A 20,275-nucleotide genomic window follows, 5' to 3' on the forward strand; every position below is an offset into this window, starting at 1 on the left:
GGATGTGCCTCATTTTCCATCTCACCAATATGTGGTGATTTCAGTTGCATCTGTCCTGCCAGGCTGAAACATTACTTTTCATATTGTATCCTAAACTTTTTTTTTGATTTTCTCACTAGAGACTTTTTTTACTTACTGGAAACATTGCCTTAAGTTACATCACATCTTTTTCAAAGCATTATCATGCATGCCTTTACGCAAAATTAACCTTCAGGTTCTGTTGGGATAATTCTTTATGTATTTATTTCCCCAGCCTTCTTTCAAGAGGCAGTATTTAGAGACAAGTGTTATGGAAAGCATTTATCCTGATAAACTACTACTAAGTATTTTTTCCTTAGCACCTCTATCCTCTGAGAAACTACATAGTTTTTCAGACTTAAGCTTGGTGTATCCATGTTGGAATACAGACAGTTGATCACAGCTTAACTATTCCTCTGAAAGTTACTGGCCTTTAGCTGAAGTGTAATAGCTGACATTTAAAGGTGGTTAAGGAACTGCTTTTTACTTTTTAATAAACTAAAAGCGGGCAAATTTCAGTTGAGAGGAGGTAATTTACACTAAATGGGCGTAAAATGATGGCTTTCAATTTTCTGTCTGTATCATTAGGCATTGCAAAATATGTTTGAGTCTTCCACTTGAGCATTTCGTTTTCATCAGACTGTGAAATATTGTTGCAAATTATTGCCAGCTGTACAAATCATATTAAGGACACTTTCTTCTTGGAGTTTTTAGTTATTGAAGAAAGTCGTGACAGTTAAAGCAGGATAATTGGAGCATTACACTCTTCTTACCCACAGCCCCTTGTTATTAAATGTAATTGTATATGATGATGATTCATTATTTGGAGACTGCACGTGGGCTTCTTTGGTTGTTTATTTTGAGAGAGACTGTTCCTCACTGAACACCTTCCATTAAAGTGACTTTCAATTTTTTTTTTAAGATAGCATAGCTTAACCTGTTTCAGGTATTGTGTTTGATCCTGTTGTCATGTGATGAAAGTTCTTCAGATTCTCACTTTGAGACTTCTGAAGGATTTTGTGCTCGGATTTCTCTGTATTGCATGTGTTGAGGTTGAACATGTTAAGTATGTAAAAGAAGTGTGATGTGCAAAAATGTCTGGACTATTCCTGCCATCACTGTTTCTTTTCTGATTTCGCTGTCTCCTTCATGTTTCAGTGTTCTGAATTTGTCCGCATTTAATAGATGAATTCAAATTATTTTAATTAAAGAGTAAACTGGAGGAATTAGTATAGTATTCCTGACTGGTTGTTTTCTAGGGAAGAAAGTCATGATACTGTTGGCTTAGTATCACAGAAGAGAAGCTATGACAAACCTAATTTTTAGTTGGATATGTGTATATGATTGCAGGTCTTACTCCTCCTTATATGTGCAGTGCATGTTGAATAGACACATTATTTAATGTACTTAAGTTTCCTTGTACAGGGATGGTTAATGTCTATAATGCTTGGGGTTTTTTTTTTCATTTGATGACTTGTACCTGTTATCAGTAATAATATCTGTAAAGAAAAAATCTATAATGTAAGAACTTAAGTTGACTGTGAAGGCAATTTTTTCAGAAAGGTGTTTTTTTTTCTTCATAAATATTAAAACACATTAAATTACTTTTTTTTTTTTTGGTTGGTTGGGTTTTTTTGGTTTTATTGGGGCAGTGGGATTATTTTTTTGAGAGACGTATTTTTCTGCTTCTGTTGGCTTGCTTTCTTAGAGTACATTTTGTAAGGTTTGTAACAATGACAAGGACTCTACTCGTGCTTTACTTTCTTCTTATTAATAATGTAATTTGCAGGTTGCTTTCGTCTCCCAAGAGAGACATTTATAGACTATTATTAAATGAGTGTATGTGGATGTCTGAGCTAGACATAATTGTTCATGTTGTCAAAGAATTGCAGCAGTTAATGAAATTTTCTCAGAATACCTTTAGAGAGCGAGAGCAGCAGGAAGGAAATGTTTTGGTCTGACGACTTTCCTAGAAAATTTGCTTGCCTTCTCAGAACTTGGCTGGTATCTCTAGATTTTTCAAAGTTTTAGAGAAGCAGTATTTTCTTAACCTCAGGCAAAGCATTTAATATCTTTGCTAAGTTTTATTATCTTTGCTAAAAAAGATGCATTTTTTTTTTAAATAAAGTGGACTATTTGTTCTGATTTATTGGGGGGGTGTGTGTGAATATCAAAGATTATGAGAATAATTCCATATTCCTTCTAAAAATTAAGTGTGGTGTTGAAGAGCTCTTTGCCAAAGTGGAATACCTATTTCTCTAATGAGAGCAAGAGCTGTTTAACAAGAAAGCAATAAATATATGATGGCTATATAGATGGTTTTCCCCCCCATGTTTTATGCATTTATTGTGTATGTTCCCACATACTAAACATCAAACATCACAGGGTCTCCTAACTTTGGACATGCTATCATTCAGGAGGCTATCAGGGAATATCTTAATTGTTCAGAAAGATTGTTTCAGATTCCTCTATGCTTATGAAGCACATTTATGGCCTTTTTGGTTTTGTTCTTTCATTACACTATACTCGCTAAGTATTTTCATTAGTACCTAGTTTGAAATGTTATTTCTGACTTCTTACTGGAAATCTTGGGAGCTTATGTAGGTTCATTTCAGTAGATAGAAATATTTTGCTGAAAAGGTTTGTGTAGTTATGTCATAGTATCCCATTTCCTTTTTTAATTTGTTCCTTATGGTGATCTGTTCTCTGATCTCCTGGGCATTTTCATTCTTTCCCTATGTTATATTTGCTCATATAGAACTTCCATCGTGAGTCAAATGGCATATAGGAAAAAATGAAACAGTGGTGTTCAGCTATTGCAGTAATCTTTGTTCCTTTTGTGATGGAGCTCCCACAGTGTATTTCTTCACTCTAGGAAAGTGATGATGAACCTTCTTGTGTGCTAGGGCTGAAAGTACAATTTTTCCAAGATAGTGGATGCAGACTTTGTGGAGCTTCTCTTCTTGTTCACTTTCCTTCTTGGACCAATCCAGTCTCGCTTCTTTTCCCTGTGCACATGGCCTCCTTTGGATGTCTGACACCTGTGGGGTTACTTCAGCAGTCCTCACTGCTGGGTGTGATGAGGCTCAGCCATTGGAAATTGCATCATAAGTCATAGAGTTTCATCATTGCTGTCCAGGGAGAGAAGAAGAGTCCCCAGTGAGAGAGCAGGGTCTCCCACGACTTTCAGGCCTGTTAAAGGAGGGAGACACTCAACAAAGGTTGATCTCCTGACCTGCAAAAAGGGCTTTCCTCCATATCAAGGAGGGAAGGGAAGTACTACAAACGTGAGTATAATTGGTGTGTGTGGGTTATTATGTAGTGCTTTTGCTTTCCTTACACATGGAAAAGTTTGGGGTTTTTTTTTACTTTGTTCCTAACATTGGTTATGTGTACACATAAAAATTTGTTGCAGATTAGACTTAATAGCTTTAGAATCACAGAATCATAGAATCATTTTAGTTGGAAAAGATCTTTAAGATCATCACGTCCAACCATTACCCTAACACTGCCAACCCCACCACTAAACAATGTCCCTAAGCACCACACCTACACGTCTTTTGAACACCTCCAGGGATGGTGACTCCACCGCCTCCCTGGGCAGCCTGTTCCAACGTTTGACCACTTTCAATAAATAAGTTTTTCCTAATGTCCAATCTAAATCTTCCCTGGTGGAACTGGAGGCCGTTTCCTCTTGTCCTATCGCTAGTTACTTGGGAGAAGAGACCAACACCAGTCTCACTACATCTTCCTTTTAGGTAGCTGTAGAGAGCAATAAGGTTTCTCCTCAGCCTCCTCTTTTCCAGACTAAACCACCCCAGTTCCCTCAGCCACTCCTCTTAAAACCTGTTCTCCAGACCCCTCACCAGCTTCATTGCCCTTCTCTCGACACGCTGCAGCACCTGAATTGTCTTTCTTGTAGTGAAGGGCCCAAAACTGCACGCGGTGTTCAAGGTGAGGCCTCAGCAGTGCTGAGTACAGGGGCACGAACACCTCCCTACTCCTGCTGGCCACACTATTGCTGATGCAGGCCAGGATGCTGTTGGCCTTCTTGGCCACACTGCTGGCTCATGTTCAGCCGCTTGTCAGCCAGCACCCCCAGGTCCTTCTCTGCCGGGCAGCTTTCCAGCCACTCACCCCCAAGCCTGTAGCGCTGCGTGGGGTTGTTGTAACCCAAGGGCAGGACCCGGCACTTGGCCTTGTTAAACCTCATACAATTGGCCTCAGCTCATCGATCCAGCCTGTCCAGATCCCTCTGCAGATCCTTCCTGCCCTCGAGCTGATCAACACTTCCAGCCAACTTGGTGTCATCTGCAAACTTACTGAGGGAGCACTCAATCCCCTCATCCAGATCATTGGTGAAGATGTTAAACAGAGCTGACCCCAAATCTGAGCCCTGGGGAACACCACTTGTGAGTGGCATCCGACTGTTCTACCATGTAGCAGTTAAAAAAGTTCTTAATGTTTATAAGCATATTTTGCCCTTCATAATCATTTGATCCTGTTGTAGAACTTGCAGGATGACATGGTCTATTTTTTTTTTTTAAGTGGTGGTTAATAATTAAGAAATTGGTGCAATTCAGCATATTTTATTTTAAAATGTATGTATAACGCATATACATAATGTAGAGGCCCTGACTTTCAAGTTAAGATACTGTCTTTTAGTGGGTCTCTCTGAGTTGCTTCATGGGCGCTTTCACTTTCTTGAATTGTTGTGTCCGTGCACCACTTGTAAGTGGTTTTGATTTTGGTGGGGTTTGTTTGGGGGTATTTTTGTGGGTTTGTTTTGTTTGTTTGTTTGTTTTTTATTTTATTTTTATTTAGGAATTGGCATATATTTGTTCATTTAAAATTTTTCTGTATATTTACTTGAAAACCTTTTGCCATGTTTTACTTTCTAAATTTTATTTTTCCAGTTGGTGATTCACAAGTGAAATCATATAGGTGTGTGTTTACTGGATATACATATGTGTGTTTGCCTTTGGGGATTTTTATGCCGAATTTTTTCATGGGTGAGCGTGTGCACACAGCATTCTGTTGTATCTAAAATGTCACCAAAACTCACTGCTTCCCTGTTTAGGTTTTGATAATGGTTTCATGCCCTAACAGCAAAGCATTAGATAATTTCTTGTAGCATCATTTAGTGTTTTCTTTCTGAAATTTTTGTTGGCAGAATTTTATGATTACATACTAAAATCACTCCAGCAATACAGCAAATACTTTTTTTTCCCCCATATGGAAGTGTATGATTTTGCTTACGAGTGCACTTAGTGCAAAGAAACTGAATGCTGAATTTTTTTTCCCAAGTCTATGTAAATGTTCTTTTTCACTATACATTTAGGAGTGTGTCTCTATTACCAGTGCAAACTAGACCTTTCCAGAGGTCTTCATGCTGAAGGTCTGAAAAACTGGATGAATACTTTATTTATTCAAAACCAAACAAACAAAAATGTTGGAGAGATGGAAGGGCTGACAGTTATATGTGGGAGGAGGGATGGAGATGGACCCTTAATTTGCTGCTCTTTTCCAAAAACCGGCACAATTACTCCATATAGAAACATTACTCTTTATGGCACATAACTCCTTACAGTAGTTACTGTTCCTGATTTCATGTTGTTAAATGTATATGCTTTGCTGAAAACATTTCCACTTCCAGTTTGTGCCTTTCTTTTTTTTTCCCTGAATTGAGAAAACTCGATGTGTATGCTGGTTGCGTGTTATTTATATAGCAGGTATCTCTTCAGTGTATCTGCTTTTTTGTTGTTTTTTTTAGAAGTTACTGGAAATAAACCTTTAAATATTTATAGTTTGTTACTACTCAATGTGAAGAAGCTTTTACTACTAGAATGGATGTGATGTGAATTGCTTAAGTATGTATTTCTAAGGAACTTTTAAAATTCATTACTGTTTTCTGTATTGAGGACATAGTGACAGCTTGCAGGAGAGTATGTTTATTTCAAGCACAAACCTCACAAGAAGAGTTGCACATTTGTTTTAATATGTGCCACAGGGAATGGCTGCAAGTATGAATAACCTGTGCAATACCCTTCAGGGGAACAGATAAGGTAGCAAAATGCCTGTGGGATAATCATGCCCAAGGCTTACATTATCCTAGTTTTATGGAGATGTAATTGGAATGCAGTCTATTTAGAAAACAAATGAGTGCTTTGTTTTCAGAGTTGAAGAAAAGCAATGAAGTACAAAGAAATGTCTGATTCCAAGTTAACTATTGTGTTGCTTTTACTGGTCTTGGTTTAAGTATTGTAATTCTTTCCCTTGTCCATCCATCTAAGCTTGTCCAACCAAGCCACTTTCAATCATTTACTAGCAGTCCTGGCTAACCAGGGCGGTCCCAGTTGACTGGACGTTAGCAACTGTGATGACCGTTGACAAGAAGGGCCAGAAAGAGGATCTGGGGAACTACAGGCCTGTCAGCCTGACCTCTGTGCTGGGGAAGGTCATGGAGCAGATAATCTTGAGTGCCATCACGTGGCGCGTACAGGACAACCAAGTGATCAGGCCCAGCCAGCATGGGTTGGTGAAAGGCAGGTCCTGCTTAACCTGCCTGATCTCCTTCTATGACAAGGTGACCCACCTACTCGATGAGGGAAAGGCTGTGGATGTCATCTACCTGGACTTTACTAAAGCCTTTGACACCGTTTCTCACAGCATTCTCCTAGAGAAACTGGCTGCTCATGGCCTAGACAGGTGTACTCTCTGCTGGGTAAAAAACTGGCTGGGTGGCTGAGCCCAAAGAGTTGTGGTGGGACCAGTTCTGTTTAACATCTTCATCAGTAATCTGGATGAGGGGATTGAGTGCTCCCTCAGTAAGTTTGCAGATGACACCAAGTTGGGTGGGAGTGTTGATCTGCTGGAGGGCAGGAAGGGTCTGCAGAGGGATCTGGACAGGCTGGATCGATGGGCTGAGGCCAATTGTATGAGGTTTAACAAGGCCAAGTGCCGGGTCCTGCCCTTGGGTCACAACAACCCCACGCAGCGCTACAGGCTTGGGGATGAGTGGCTGGAAAGCTGCGGGGCAGAGAAGGACCTGGGGGTGCTGGTTGACAGCCGGCTGAACATGAGCCAGCAGTGTGCCCAGGTGGCCAAGAAGGCCAACAGCATCCTGGCCTGTATCAGAAATAGTGTGGCCAGCAGGAGTAGGGAGGTGATTGTGTCCCTGTACTCAGCACTGCTGAGGCCTCACCTTGAACACCGTATGCAGTTTTGGGCCCCTCACTACAAGAAAGACAATTCAGGTGCTGCAGCGTGTCGAGAGAAGGGCAATGAAGCTGGTGAGGGGCCTGGAGAACAGGTTTTAAGAGGAGTGGCTGAGGGAACTGGGTTTGTAGTCTGGAGAAGAGGAGGCTGAAGGAAGACCTTATTGCTCTCTACAACTACCTAAAAGGAAGATGTAGTGAGACTGGTGTTGGTCTCTTCTCCCAAGTAACTAGCGATAGGACAAGAGGAAACGGCCTCCAGTTGCACCAGGGAAGATTTAGATTGGACATTAGGAAAAACTTATTTATTGAAAGTGGTCAAACGTTGGAACAGGCTGCCCAGGGAGGCGGTGGAGTCACCATCCCTGGAGGTGTTCAAAAGACGTGTAGGTGTGGTGCTTAGGGACATTGTTTAGTGGTGGGGTTGGCAGTGTTAGGGTAATGGTTGGACATGATGATCTTAAAGATCTTTCCCAACTAAAAATGATTCTATGATTCTGTGATTCGATTCTATGACCCATTTTCCACTTCTTGATTTTTTTTTTTTTCTGAGAACCTACAATTTTTCTGTCACTTGGTATCTAATGTTTATTGCTTTACTCAAAACTCAGGATTTATATTGTCTTAACAGAATAATTTAAAATTTAGGTGTGTTTGAAGCTCAGCTACTTTTGTCACAGCTTACATTTTCAGCAAAGAGATAAATGAATGAAAAATGTTGATAGTGTATCAAATTTTTTTTTTCAGAATTGCTGAATTATTTTTTAGAATTTTAATATGTTAAATTAATGTGTAATAAGGCTTTAGGTGATAAATTCCTGGCACTGAAAAATGCTTTGTAGATTTTTACAAAAACTGGTCAAGAAAATGTAAAATTCTTTGACTTCTGATGTTTGGCTAGTGAATGTCAACAGAAAAGATTTATTATCATTAGTTTATTTCTGAGTCTAAAGAAAAGACTGCTCAGGGAAGGGTCAGCTTGAAATTTTTATTTTGAAACCAAAAAAGCAGCGGATGTTATGGCGTAGCTCCATGCCACCTAGTTTTACGTACCATAGTGAGGAACACGTTTACTTGTGGCTTGTGTGTGTTCACTGAAGGCAAAGACATAACCCTCATAAGGATCAGTTCCTTTTTCTAAATGTAAATAACAGAAGAAAATAGTTTGTACATGCTTTGATTTTTTTGTTGTTTGGTTGAGTTTTTTTAAATGACATTACAGCAAGTTTGTTTTAATGAGTTGTCAGTAACTTTTGAATTTGACTGCTCCCTCATTAGGGAAACCATTAACTGCATTTCTCCATTGCATAAAAGGCTCGTTACAGAGCTTGAAAGTAGAATGCAGTGTTTCATTCTTACAGTACATAAAAATCTCATGCAATTTGAGAAACAGTAGAAGAGACAAAGATGGCACTAGTGTAGTAGATTAAAACATTATATAAATGGGTAGGAATTATTTTGGCCGCATATAGAATGGCAAACAATAATTCTGTAGTTGCAGTTCAAAGTCTCAGGAGGTTTTTAGTAAATCATACAGTACCATACAGCAAGTCAATTGTATCCCTTTAAGGACAATTAAAGTTACATTAAGATTTTGCAGTAAATAATCTCAGTAGTTTCTGTAATACATTTAACATAGCTATTTCCGTCACCACTGTCTTGTATAGTATTTTACTACAGTGAAGCTAAATCTAAAAGCTTCATCAAAGCTGTTGATTGTTTTGATGTAGAAGTCAAATTTGATTTATATACGGAGTACAATACGTGTAGTGTATACGCATTTAGACACACGTATGTCATCTGTACTAATTATCTAATGATTCCTTTGTTCAGTTACAAAAGATTTAATTCTAGTGTGCTGATACACTTCGAAAGTTCCAGGCAAGAGTTAAGTAACAATAATAATTGAGTATCTTATCATTAATATTCTAAATGGTATACAAAAGGTTAATTAAAAAAAAACCCAACAAAACCTTTATTATATATTTACTACATTATAACATTTTTTTTTGAAAGTAATTTTTTTGATTGATATCTTTACAATTAGTTATGTGTACTTCTAGTCATTGCGGATACATTACTCAATGTCTCGCATGGTATATATGAGTATACTAAAAGTATATTTTTCTAAAAATATAATGCTACCCTGACTCTTTAAAGGCAGATTAATAGGGCTAAGAGTTTATATTAATTGTCTGACAGCAATGAGGGGTCAGCTCTATGCAGACCTAGCAGTATAACCTCTAATCCCACCTGTCCTTCTCACTCGTAATTTAACTTGGAAATTTGTATGGCCATAGGCCCAGTCTGATACTGTTGTGTTGGGTAATGTTAAAAAAAAATTGTTAGCATCTGCAGTCTCACAAAGATTACTCTGTGAGAAGATTACTCTGAGAGGAACTGTTATTTTAAGTAACAAGCATAACTGCAAAGAAAATTGATCAAGAGCGAACATGTTGAATTATTCTGTGATAGACACTTCAAAAATGCTCTTGTCACAAAGACCATACTTGGTTAAGATCCTTGAAAAATCTACATTAGTGGTAATTTCTCTTTTACTTGGAATTTTCACACCTCATTTGATAGTAATTTTTGAAATTATGCCCTAAAGCCACTCTAAGATTATGTAACTTAAAACTTGTGCCTTTATTAAATGACAAAAACTGTTTTTTCACAAAATCCTGTTTTTATTCTTAGTTACTATGGAGTTCTAAGAATCCATTTAAGTATTCAGATAAAAGTTTAAGGGAATACTGTAGGCACTTTAGCCAGTGATTTTTTTCCTTACAAATATAGAATATGTAATATATTGCAATTTAAATATGTAAGTTTAGCTTTTTCTGAGAAACCTATGAATTTTTCAGCATGGCTATACTGTGGTTGGGTTTTCTTTTTGTTTTCTTTTTTCTTTTTTTGATACATCTGGAAAATCTTACAGTCTATTTTCGATTGATACAAGCACAGGTAAGTAGAAACTGTAAAAATCAAAGATTACAGTATTCAAGGAAATCAACACTGGATGAGTAGGCAAAAGAAGCAAGTTTTAAGAAAGGAATTTAACCAGCAAAACAAGAGATCACTTGATGTGTTAACAGCAGGAGACAGCTGTTGCCAGGATAGTGGGCAGTGCAAAGAGGCATTAAATCTGGAGCAGGAAATGAGAGTTGGAAAGCACATGAAAGACAAGTTCTTTTTGCAAGGAAGCCAACGCTCTTTCTTTGTATAGAATCCAGCAAGATTTCCATGCATTGAGTATGTGGGTGAAGTTAAAACTAGAGCTTAAACTGAAACAGTGGTTCGACATTACTGAAACGGAAAATGTCTTCTGCTTTCTTTGCCTTCTGTCTCTTCTTTGTCCCATAGTTCCCGGCCCCACGCTGCTCCTTCATACCTCCTTGCACAGGCTCTGGTGCTCATCCCTTGATAGCCCACAGAGAGCTGTAATTGAAAAGCCTTAGCAGAAAGGCCAGTGAATAGAGGAGAATTTTCTGTCCATAAGCAGGAATAGACAGAGGTAACTAGTTTGTAGGTGGCAAACTGTGGGAGCTGCTCGGCTGTGTCTTGCAACTGCATCCTAAATATATGTGAGTAGAACATTCAGCAAAGCTTTTGTGTAATGCATAACTTCTGTCCTGCTCGTTACTGTCGTCCACATACTCATTGTTCTCAGAAGTTATACAGAAGTATTCGCTTTAAGGACTGTATTTAAAAAGAAAAGTTTCTAAACAGTTCTGAATGCGCTGACAGAAATCTTGCAATTGAAATGCAATGAGAAAGCTTTTAATGAAATATAAATTTACTCTCTTCTAATATTGTTATTTTTAAGAGTAAATTGGTTGTTAAAGCATTTTAAATGTTGGATTTATAATTTTATTCTGCAGCTGTGAAATCCGTTGAATTTTTTATGTAAAAGCATGCTGGTAGTCACTTGGCTGGACTGACACTACTTGCTGATTCACTAAGCTCAGGTGGTGAAGTATGGTGGTAGTACAGGTTCTTGAGAAATATATGGGTCCAAAATAAACGCACTGAGTGTGCATATATTCCCATTTTACACTTGTTTAGTTCTTGTCTGTCTTACGAGATAGAACAAAAATATCAAAAGAGCAGATTTTTATGGCAAAATTTTGAATAGAAGCTAAAATTCCTAATGACTTAGGCTTCCCTGTTCGTCATCTTTTTTAAATACCTAAAGAACGCTGACATCCTGCACCTTCTCTCTCACATCATTCTAACCTGTACTGCAATAATTTCTTTGTGCATTTTGTTGTTAGCACTGTAAATCTTTCCTTGCTTTTTCCTGTGAATCTGCCAGTTTTTGCTATCTTTTGCAGTTGTGCTTAGTGATATCATTTAATCTCAGGATACATAGCCCTATGTAGGCATTGTGCAAGTACTGGAAAACTCAGTCCTGGATCCTGGAATATTAAATAAATAATGAATAAGCTGAAGGACAGAGATAATAAAATATGCACGTTTTTGGAGTAGTGTACTAATATGAAACTTCTGCGGATAATAGAAGGAGAATGAAAATGCTCTGAGTGAGATTTGTGGCCACCTTTGCTTTATATAATGTAATCTAGATATTACATGGATAAGGAAGTAGGAGATGGAGTAATTTAGAATGAGTCACAAGTAACTGATAAATTGAAAGCAAACAGCAAGAGAGATTGGAAAAATAGAGTTGGTGGCAAGATGTGTGACCTAACTGACTGCAGAGGTATAATGAAAAAAATGTAGGCAGCTGAAGTTTTTAGGTTGAAGAACAGCGAAAAACAGGGAAGTGAACATTAGACGTACTAAGTTTTGCCGACAAAGGGTGGATGCCGTTCCAGAAGAGGGATAGCAGTTTTGAGCACGGATTGGAGAGATTTTAAATTAAATTGAGATAAAGGTGAACCCGGAAAAAACATCCTTAAGATGGAAGTAAAATAAAATGGCAATAGAAAAAGGGTGAAAGATCAGCAGTGGTGGATTGAAGGTCAGTGATCAAGAAGTGGTGGAAGAAAAGAAACGCAATTACTTGCAAAACAAGAAACAATGTTTAATAAAGATGCAGCTTGACGAATTGTTATTTTGGAGAATGTTAGATCCAATTAGGATCAAATGTGAATAGGTAAGACCCAAGAAACAAATGACAAGGTATCACCTGACATGAAGATGGCAGACGTCAACAAGATAATCAGTAACTCCGTTTGGGGAGCCAAGGAGTGGCACATCTGTGCATAGAGAAGAACGAGGGAACAGTTGAAAGGTGTTCTGTTGCTCATTGATTCTTACTATCATTTGCTGCATTGCTCGCTTTCATTTCATTCAGAGCCTCGAGAAAATGAATGTGATTTCACATTTCACTCTTGCCTGTTGCAATAAAAATACTTGAATTGGATGGAATGCATGCATCTGAAGCTGTTCATTCTATGTGTAAAGACAACTACACCAAAATAGAAATGTGTAACACACATTCTAGTTTTAATTTTATTTTACTGAATTCTAAGGATCAACAACATTCTTTGAGATCTGATGAAGATTTGCTGCTCTAGAAATTTACTCTGATATACTTATCCTCAGAAAGAGGTTGGCTATTACAGGTGAAATGTGATGCACTAAACTATTTAATTTCTGTTCCTTGAGCAAAGACTACCAAGGTTACAGAGAAAAGATTCATGTCTAATTCACTACAGTCTTGAAAACACCAGTATGCATGGCTAAATTTTCAGTCATGCATATATGCCATTTGATTTTTGAGTTTTGGAGAAATCCAAATACCAAGCACATGAAAGTTCACCAATTTATTCTTGATGAGTGAGCTCCTTTATGTTAGATTAAAGCTTTGGGAAAGAATTTTAAGAAAACTTGCCGTTGTGTCCATCTTTGGTCTTTTGGCGAATACTATGGAACTGTTTTCAGCTATTCAGGTTTCTTGGAGTATGCTGAAAGAGCTAAAGGTATTAGACCAGGCATCTAGCTTACTGTTTAACATTTGCTAGTACAGCTTGCATTGTCAGTGGTGGGAGATTACTTCATCTACAAAGCTGAGGGTTTGTACTAGGGCTAACAGTGTGGATTTTTCGTTTAGACATCTTGCCTTTTTTTTTTTTTTATGTCGGATAATCGGTATCTGAACCTCTGTGTGTGAGGGAATCAATAATGCTGCAAGCAGTAAAAGGGGTGCACTAAGAAAAGTATGTTTTGTAGCAGAATTCCATGGTTCTCAGCCTTTGGCTACAGTGAAACTAAAAGATACTAATAAATTATGCTGTATTCAGTTGTGTTGAAAATCTTTGCTTCTACAGTTATTGCAGACTCCCTGTAGTAGGGCTTAATCCATTGTTCTGAAAATACACCTATGACCACAGACGTGCCCTGTAAATAGGAGACCTTACCACAAGCAATGTGGTGTCTGTAACTGTTACTGTAAACATGCGTGCTTATTGATACTCAAACCAATCCAGAAAGAGACATTTCTTGAGTAAGATCTGACTTTTCACAACAGAAAGAAACTTAAGCTGTAGATTTTCCTTTCTGTCTCTTCTAGTGAAGTATTTTACTGCTGTGACTTGGTTACTCTTTGTTATATGCATGCTGCACTCTAGGACAGTTCCTGTGTGTTGGAATTGTTGAACTTTTAATGAACCATGTTCTTGGTTTGTGTTCCTGTATGTTCCAATGTTATGAATGAAAGGGAATTAAGAGTTATACTCAGTACTTTTCCCAAAAAATGGATTTCTTACAGCATGATCCCTCTAGACCTGTTGGCTTCTACAGTGTAGTGTTAGAATATTAAAGAAATTAAATTATAACTGTTTCCCTGAGACACCATTTGACAATCATTAATGCTCAGAAACTTTTTTTCAGCCCATAATTTTTTCTACTGTCTTTGTTGTCAATTCTAATGCTCTTAAAATTCTTCTCTATCTTTAATGTGTACCACCGTCCAATATTCCCTCAGATGAATGTTCTTCCTTTCAGTATATCTTGACCAAAGTAAATATATAGCTATTTTAATCTTCCTTTGTAAATCATTCTCCAGTCTCTTGATTATTTTTGTTGTTTTGTTTTTTCTGAATTCCATGTAATTTGTCAATACCTTTCTAGTATTGAGATGCCTAAGAGTGAATGCAGTATTGCAAATATGTAGTACTCTCTTACTATTCAGAGGTTATATTATTCCTGCGCATAGCAAAATCGTATCTAAATTGCTCTCCACCATACTTGCAGGCTTTTTTCATTATTACTGCATCACAGATTTTTATTTACTGTTTCAGATCTGTGTTTCTAGTATGCATATTGCCAGATGCTGTCCCTTGCATTTACATTTCCTAATTCTTCTATTTCATTCCAAACACGTTTCTAAACTCCCCAAAGCTGATTATTTCTCTTGCTCTGGCAGGTTATCGAGGTTATCTTGCTTCTTGAGTTTGTTCCCTGTATGACTCTTGGCAAATAATTTTGCTTTAATATCTGTGCTTTTTTTTCAGCAAATATTTAATAACTTCTGCTATTGCCTTGGGGATTGAGTTTTGAGATTTGCCTTTTTTTTATTTTTTTTAGCTTTACTAAGTTTGAAAAACCCACTCCCATTATCGCACTTACTAAGCGGTCATCAGCACAGAAGCGGCAGTTGATGTGTGTGCATGAATTCATTCATACATGTACATGTGTGTGTATGTGTTGTGTCTATGCATATACCTACTCATGTATAATGCATTTGCCTACTCTTCCATTTAAAACAATGCTATTTACCTGCAGGAGGAGGAGGAAGAAACTTATGAGCAAACTCTAGAATTCCGCAGAGGAGGTGATGGTCAGCCAAGACGGTCCACACGGCCTACTCAACAATTTTATCAACCCCCAAGAGCTAGAAACTGATTAATAAGAAATAAAAGGTAAATATATGATACTGACATTTTATTTATGGGTTTATATTTCAACAAAAGTAGATCCGGATTGTTCTGTACTTCAGTCTTTGTGAAGTTCATGAGAGAAGTTTCTACAACTTTACCAGTAGTTGGTTGTATAAGAATCCTCAGCGTTTGGTTGCAGGTGATGAATATTTTGAACAAATAAATTCTTGTAATCACCATTTTACACGCAAGTAGACAACTTAAATTTCCTAGAAAAACCTTGTTTCTCATTTTAAAAAAAAAAAGTTTTAAGCAACAGCACATATATGACCTACTTTATTTAATACTGTTATTAAATAAATATACCTACTGTAATCTGTTTATAAGGAGCAAGCACAGAGCAGTGATTGATGCACCTACAGAGAACTGTTGATATTAAATCAGTGTCTTACTGTTTAAGTGAAAGTTTTATGGTTGTGTCTTTTTACTTTAGAAACCACTTGTTGCGATCACCTATGTGGAAGATACATTTGACATATTGCTTCTAAATTTTTGTAGGGATATTGGTATATTTATGATAGACGTTGGATATCTCTGTTTCCCAGGATTTTGTGGCTGCAGGAAGAGACTTAATAGACTGGTGGGAAGGAGGAAGGCAATAAAAACACTTTGGCAAATAGCTTTTTAACTTTGCTTTATATAAGGACTCACGTCATCCGAGCAAGCTTTTACTTGACGCTTTTCACCTGAGAGCAGCAGCAAGTTTCTCTCGTTCACATATGTTGGACCAGCTGCCTCTCTGAAATAAGTGGCTGCAGTCCCTGCTGAACTCAGTACTGTCTGTCTCTGTCCAAGGTCCCATGTTCTACTTTTTGTGAGCCATTTATGTGAATAAATATTCTTTCTACTGTTTTGCTTAATATGTGAAGGAGAATTTGCAACACTAAAATCTAAAATCTGTGAGCTCACCATTGAATGAGGAGGTAAATATTCTTAGGCCTTGTACATACTCTGAATCTTGCGGATGTACTTGCACCTGTTGTTTATTAATTAGCAGAAATTAAGGGATTATATATTGTCCTTAGAAAATACACCTGATATGTACCTACAGAAATCTCAAAAGGCCAGCCAGATAAAACAGTTATAATTCTTTTACTAAACAAATCAAGTCTGCTGTACTGCTTTCATTTTACTTGTGGATCTTCTTAATCCTTGATTTTTCTAATGTTGATTAAAGGTCTATCATGAATAAAGTCAGTTTTGTAAAGTCGCATCCTATTTGGTGTCCATCTACAAAGTGTCTTTGTCTTGAATCTGATTTTTTTTTTCTCCCTAGTAGCCAGTTTATTTTTACCAAAGTGTTTTTAGTTTCTTTCCTTCTTCTAGTCCTCCATGTTCAGTTGGCTTAATAGTGCTGCTGCTTTTGATATTTCTGATATGCAATAACTTATGATTTTACTTTTTTCATATGCTAAAATACCTTTTTCACTTGAGGAAGTAATGGCAATATAAAAGCAAAATGTATTCCTGACTCTTGCCAAGGTCATAATTATTCTATTTTTGCCCATATAACTTGATTTTCTATTTTAAGTGAGTGTATCAATCACTATCAGTAGACATGTCATCGGATAATTTATGCAGGAATAATTTTGGCATATGCACTGAGCTGAAATCTAAACCAGCTCAGTAGGCTCAGAGGAGTGGCAGTGTGATCACCCAAATGAAATGTGTTCAGTGTAGACAGCAGTCAAAACAAGGGAGGATTTTTTTTTTTGTATCTTTAGGTAATATTTTTGGTATTTTTCTTAATTTCTCAGTATAAATCTGGAAAACTGTATTTAGGCTTTGGTCAGCTGAGAGAGGGGAGAAAACAGACATCCAGAGAGAGTGATAGTAACTCCTGCATTTCAAGAAGAGCGAATGAATTGTTGGCAAGTAAGGAACAACCTTTCCAAGGCACAGGTGGTTGTTCCTTGCAGGTTTTCTTACACCTTGCTCTGAAGATTCTAACAGGATCCTGATTTAAATGACCTGCAAACTCTGTATCAAATCATACCTACCTTAAAAAATAAACAGTTACAGTCATTCCCCTTCCCCAGTTCAAATACTGTTGATTTCTGTCAGACATCTCTAAATAAAGGGGTTAGATTCAGGTGGTAAATAGTGTCAGTTAAATCAACCTACAAACATTTGTCAACAAGTAGCAATGGACTCTTCTCATCCAGGAAAAAAAATCAAGATGTATTTTGGAAAATGTGTCATGAAGCTGAATATAATTTCAGCAACTACTTACTTTGCTTTAAAAAGTACATCTTTTGTTGACGCTGCTTCCAGATACAGCCCTCTTTTTCTTCATCATAATTTTAAAACTCTCTTCCTCAGTTGATGAAATGAGGTATTTCCTGTGTCCTCTTTTGGTCCAGGACTGTTTATTTCAACATCTGCTCAAGTTAGATAGATAGTGCCAGTTTGTTATCCAAAATGGAACTTACTTACCCAGTCCAGTGCACAATCAACAGCAGCTGAGCAACCCGATCCAGCTGAAAATGTCCCTGCTTACTGCAGGGGGCTGGGCTAGATGACCTTTAAAGGTCCCTTCCAACCAGAACTATTCTATGATTCTATCCTTCTGAAGAGCTTTTTGCCACACTGTTCTGCGCTTTGGGTATTAAGAACAACTGCTGCAGACTTGTAGGAAGTCTTGACTTGGTGTTTATTATGAAGACAGACCGATAGAATAGTCATGTTAAGGTGAAGTAACAGAAGTATGGGGCAGTCAGTATCTCACTGTGGTTGCAGTTGACCCAGAAATGATGATTTATTATATCCAGCAGTGTGAGATAGAGAACACTGATTCAGAGTTTTATCAAAGCACTGCTTTGAGAGCTCTTGAACCCGTTCTAGGTTGTTTAGGGTACGAGTCAAATACGAGCTTTAACAGGTCTGTAAAATAAGATGCTTTTCCTAGAGAATCAAGATACAAGAGTTAGAGTCAAACAATAACAAAAATACATCCTGAGCTTACACTTCCTTTATGGAATGTCACGATAGTATGAAAAAGAAGGGGAATAAGTAATCAGAAGTGAGTGTTTTGAAGGATCATAGCTTTTGGAGGAGCTTGAAAGAACCTAAGAGTGTGCACTATGAATGCTCAGTCATTATGTGTTTCTTGGGTCTTCCTTTCCTCCGTGACAGAATTAATCTATGCCTTGTCACTCTTGCTATAGAATCTGTATTGGAGTCCTTACCAATGGAGAAAATGCATTTTGTGAGAATGCCAGAAAGCATTCTTTCCTTCTGTTATAACAATCATATTTATTGCATTGAAGTGCAACCTTACGATTTATTCTTTTAAAGACTTACATCTATCTCTGTAAGTACTAAAAAGCAGATGCCCACTCTCTTGGAGGAAGAAAATGAAATAACAATAGAGCGTATGTTGCACACAGAGCAGAAAGGTTTCATGATTTTCTATTGTGTTTTATTTTTTTTCATTTAGAAACCTTCTCGGGGTGAGGGGAAACTCACTGGCAGCTCCAACTTGCTGAAGACTTCTAGAAGAAATTCTGGCTTTTTCCAAGCAACAGGATGGAACAAAGAAAGCTCATGTGAGCAGAAGGAATTTGGACCTGACACGGCAGGAGACTTTTTTTAAAGTTCTTGGTTATATGAAGCTGAATACTTTTTACATATGAAAAAGGCAAATTGTCATTGCTGCCATCAATAAAACCACAGTGCACTATTCTATTCTTTGCCTTGTATTCTTTTTACTGAGCCTTCATTGTTAGTTAACATAATACCATTGTATCATGATTTTTATTCATTTTGAATTGAATTTGGTTCTAATATTGTTTCTGGTAAAGTAAAAGTAAAACATTTTCTCAAAAGCAGACAGGATTGGGCCTTTAATTTCAATTTTAGGCTAGCATTAGCGAAACATGTAAGAATTTTCAGGTAATAATTGTACGGTGAAATTCTGAATAGGTTTTGACAGTGATTTCTGTGTTTATTTTCCAAAATTGCTGAAGGCCAAATAAAAAATTTGCCTATTATGTTTTTCATGATCTTTGACTAAAAGATCAAAGGAGAGAAAAAACAAAGTCATCAGTTTCAATAGTAATTTTCTAAATAATTTTAGGTAATTATTTTATTTTTAGCAATATTTATATTACAGAAGTTGAAACATTTCTAGAAGGTACAGGAAAGTAGTTAAAATGAAAACTACTGAAAGATGCATATGAGTATTTTAAACGTAAATATGTGTATACATGCACACGTGCAACTTGTTGAATACTAGGTTCTAACTTTCTTGTAGCTCTAAACTCTGCTTTTATTGCTTCATATTATTAGAATTTTTTCAATTATCATTGACGCCTGAAAGAATCTTATGTCAAACTACTTTTCATTCTAAGCTGTATCTTTGAATCTTATGTGATTATGATAGTTGAAATTTCACTATTTCTTTAGCTGAGAAGCACTCAAGATCTATGTACAATGCAAATCCCTTCTAAGCTTTATTCTGATAGTTTAATTAAGATTGAAATAGCGCGTATGTTTAGAGGTAGTTCTGTAAAGACAGAATTTTACCTGAGATGTGTATTAATGGTATAAGTTGTATAATTAATTCTACTGAATTTCTCTCTGAGTGCTCATACAAAAGTGTTTGGATAGAACCTGGTTTATTTGGATGAGAAGAAGTTTTATATTGATGATGTAACTGAATGTATTTGCAGTACATAATGCAGATTACTGTCTGAATGCAGTCAGATCTTACCAATCACATAAATATTTGCAGAATAGTAAGGAACCAAATGTTTTGCTGCCTTAATGGATCCTAAGCAGCTTCTTGAGAATGATAATGCAACTCACTAATAATTCTAAAGAAATTTGGAAACTTAAAACATGAGCTGTACAGTGTTGAAGTTCTTCACTATCGACTGACACACAACAAATTTTATGAAGTTTGTTAGATTAAAGTTAGAAATCATCCTGGTCAGTTCTGCTAAATTGTACCAGCAAATAAATAAATTGTAGATCTAATACATTGGATGTTGGATGCTTTACTTCCAGAATTATTGCTAAGACCACCGATAGCAGCTATTCAGCTTCATAAAGCGAAGGAGCCATAGCATCATTTTAAAAAGCAGGTTTGATTTTTCTTTACAAATAGACTGTGCATTAAATGAGAGCCCTACA

General features: G+C 37.0%; 1 protein-coding gene across 2 annotated transcripts in view; it reads left to right on the forward strand.

The window, feature by feature from the left end:
- TDRD3 (tudor domain containing 3) overlaps positions 1-18,826 on the forward strand; it is a 122,177-nt gene extending 103,351 nt beyond the window's left edge. Inside the window, exons 13-14 of one of the 2 annotated variants that reach the window (XM_086481985.1) lie at positions 14,985-15,121; positions 18,579-18,826. In XM_086481985.1, coding sequence (XP_086338111.1) covers positions 14,985-15,104 — 120 coding nt within the window. In that variant the 3' untranslated portion in view covers positions 15,105-15,121; positions 18,579-18,826. The remainder of the gene's footprint in view (positions 1-14,984; positions 15,122-18,578) is intronic. The other variant, XM_086481986.1, reaches the window with a different exon arrangement.
- The last annotated feature ends 1,449 nt before the right edge of the window (positions 18,827-20,275 follow it).

Source organism: Leptosomus discolor, chromosome 1 (genome assembly GCF_034619465.1).
Source record: "Leptosomus discolor isolate bLepDis1 chromosome 1, bLepDis1.hap2, whole genome shotgun sequence".
In the NCBI taxonomy this organism is placed as follows: domain Eukaryota; kingdom Metazoa; phylum Chordata; class Aves; order Leptosomiformes; family Leptosomidae; genus Leptosomus; species Leptosomus discolor.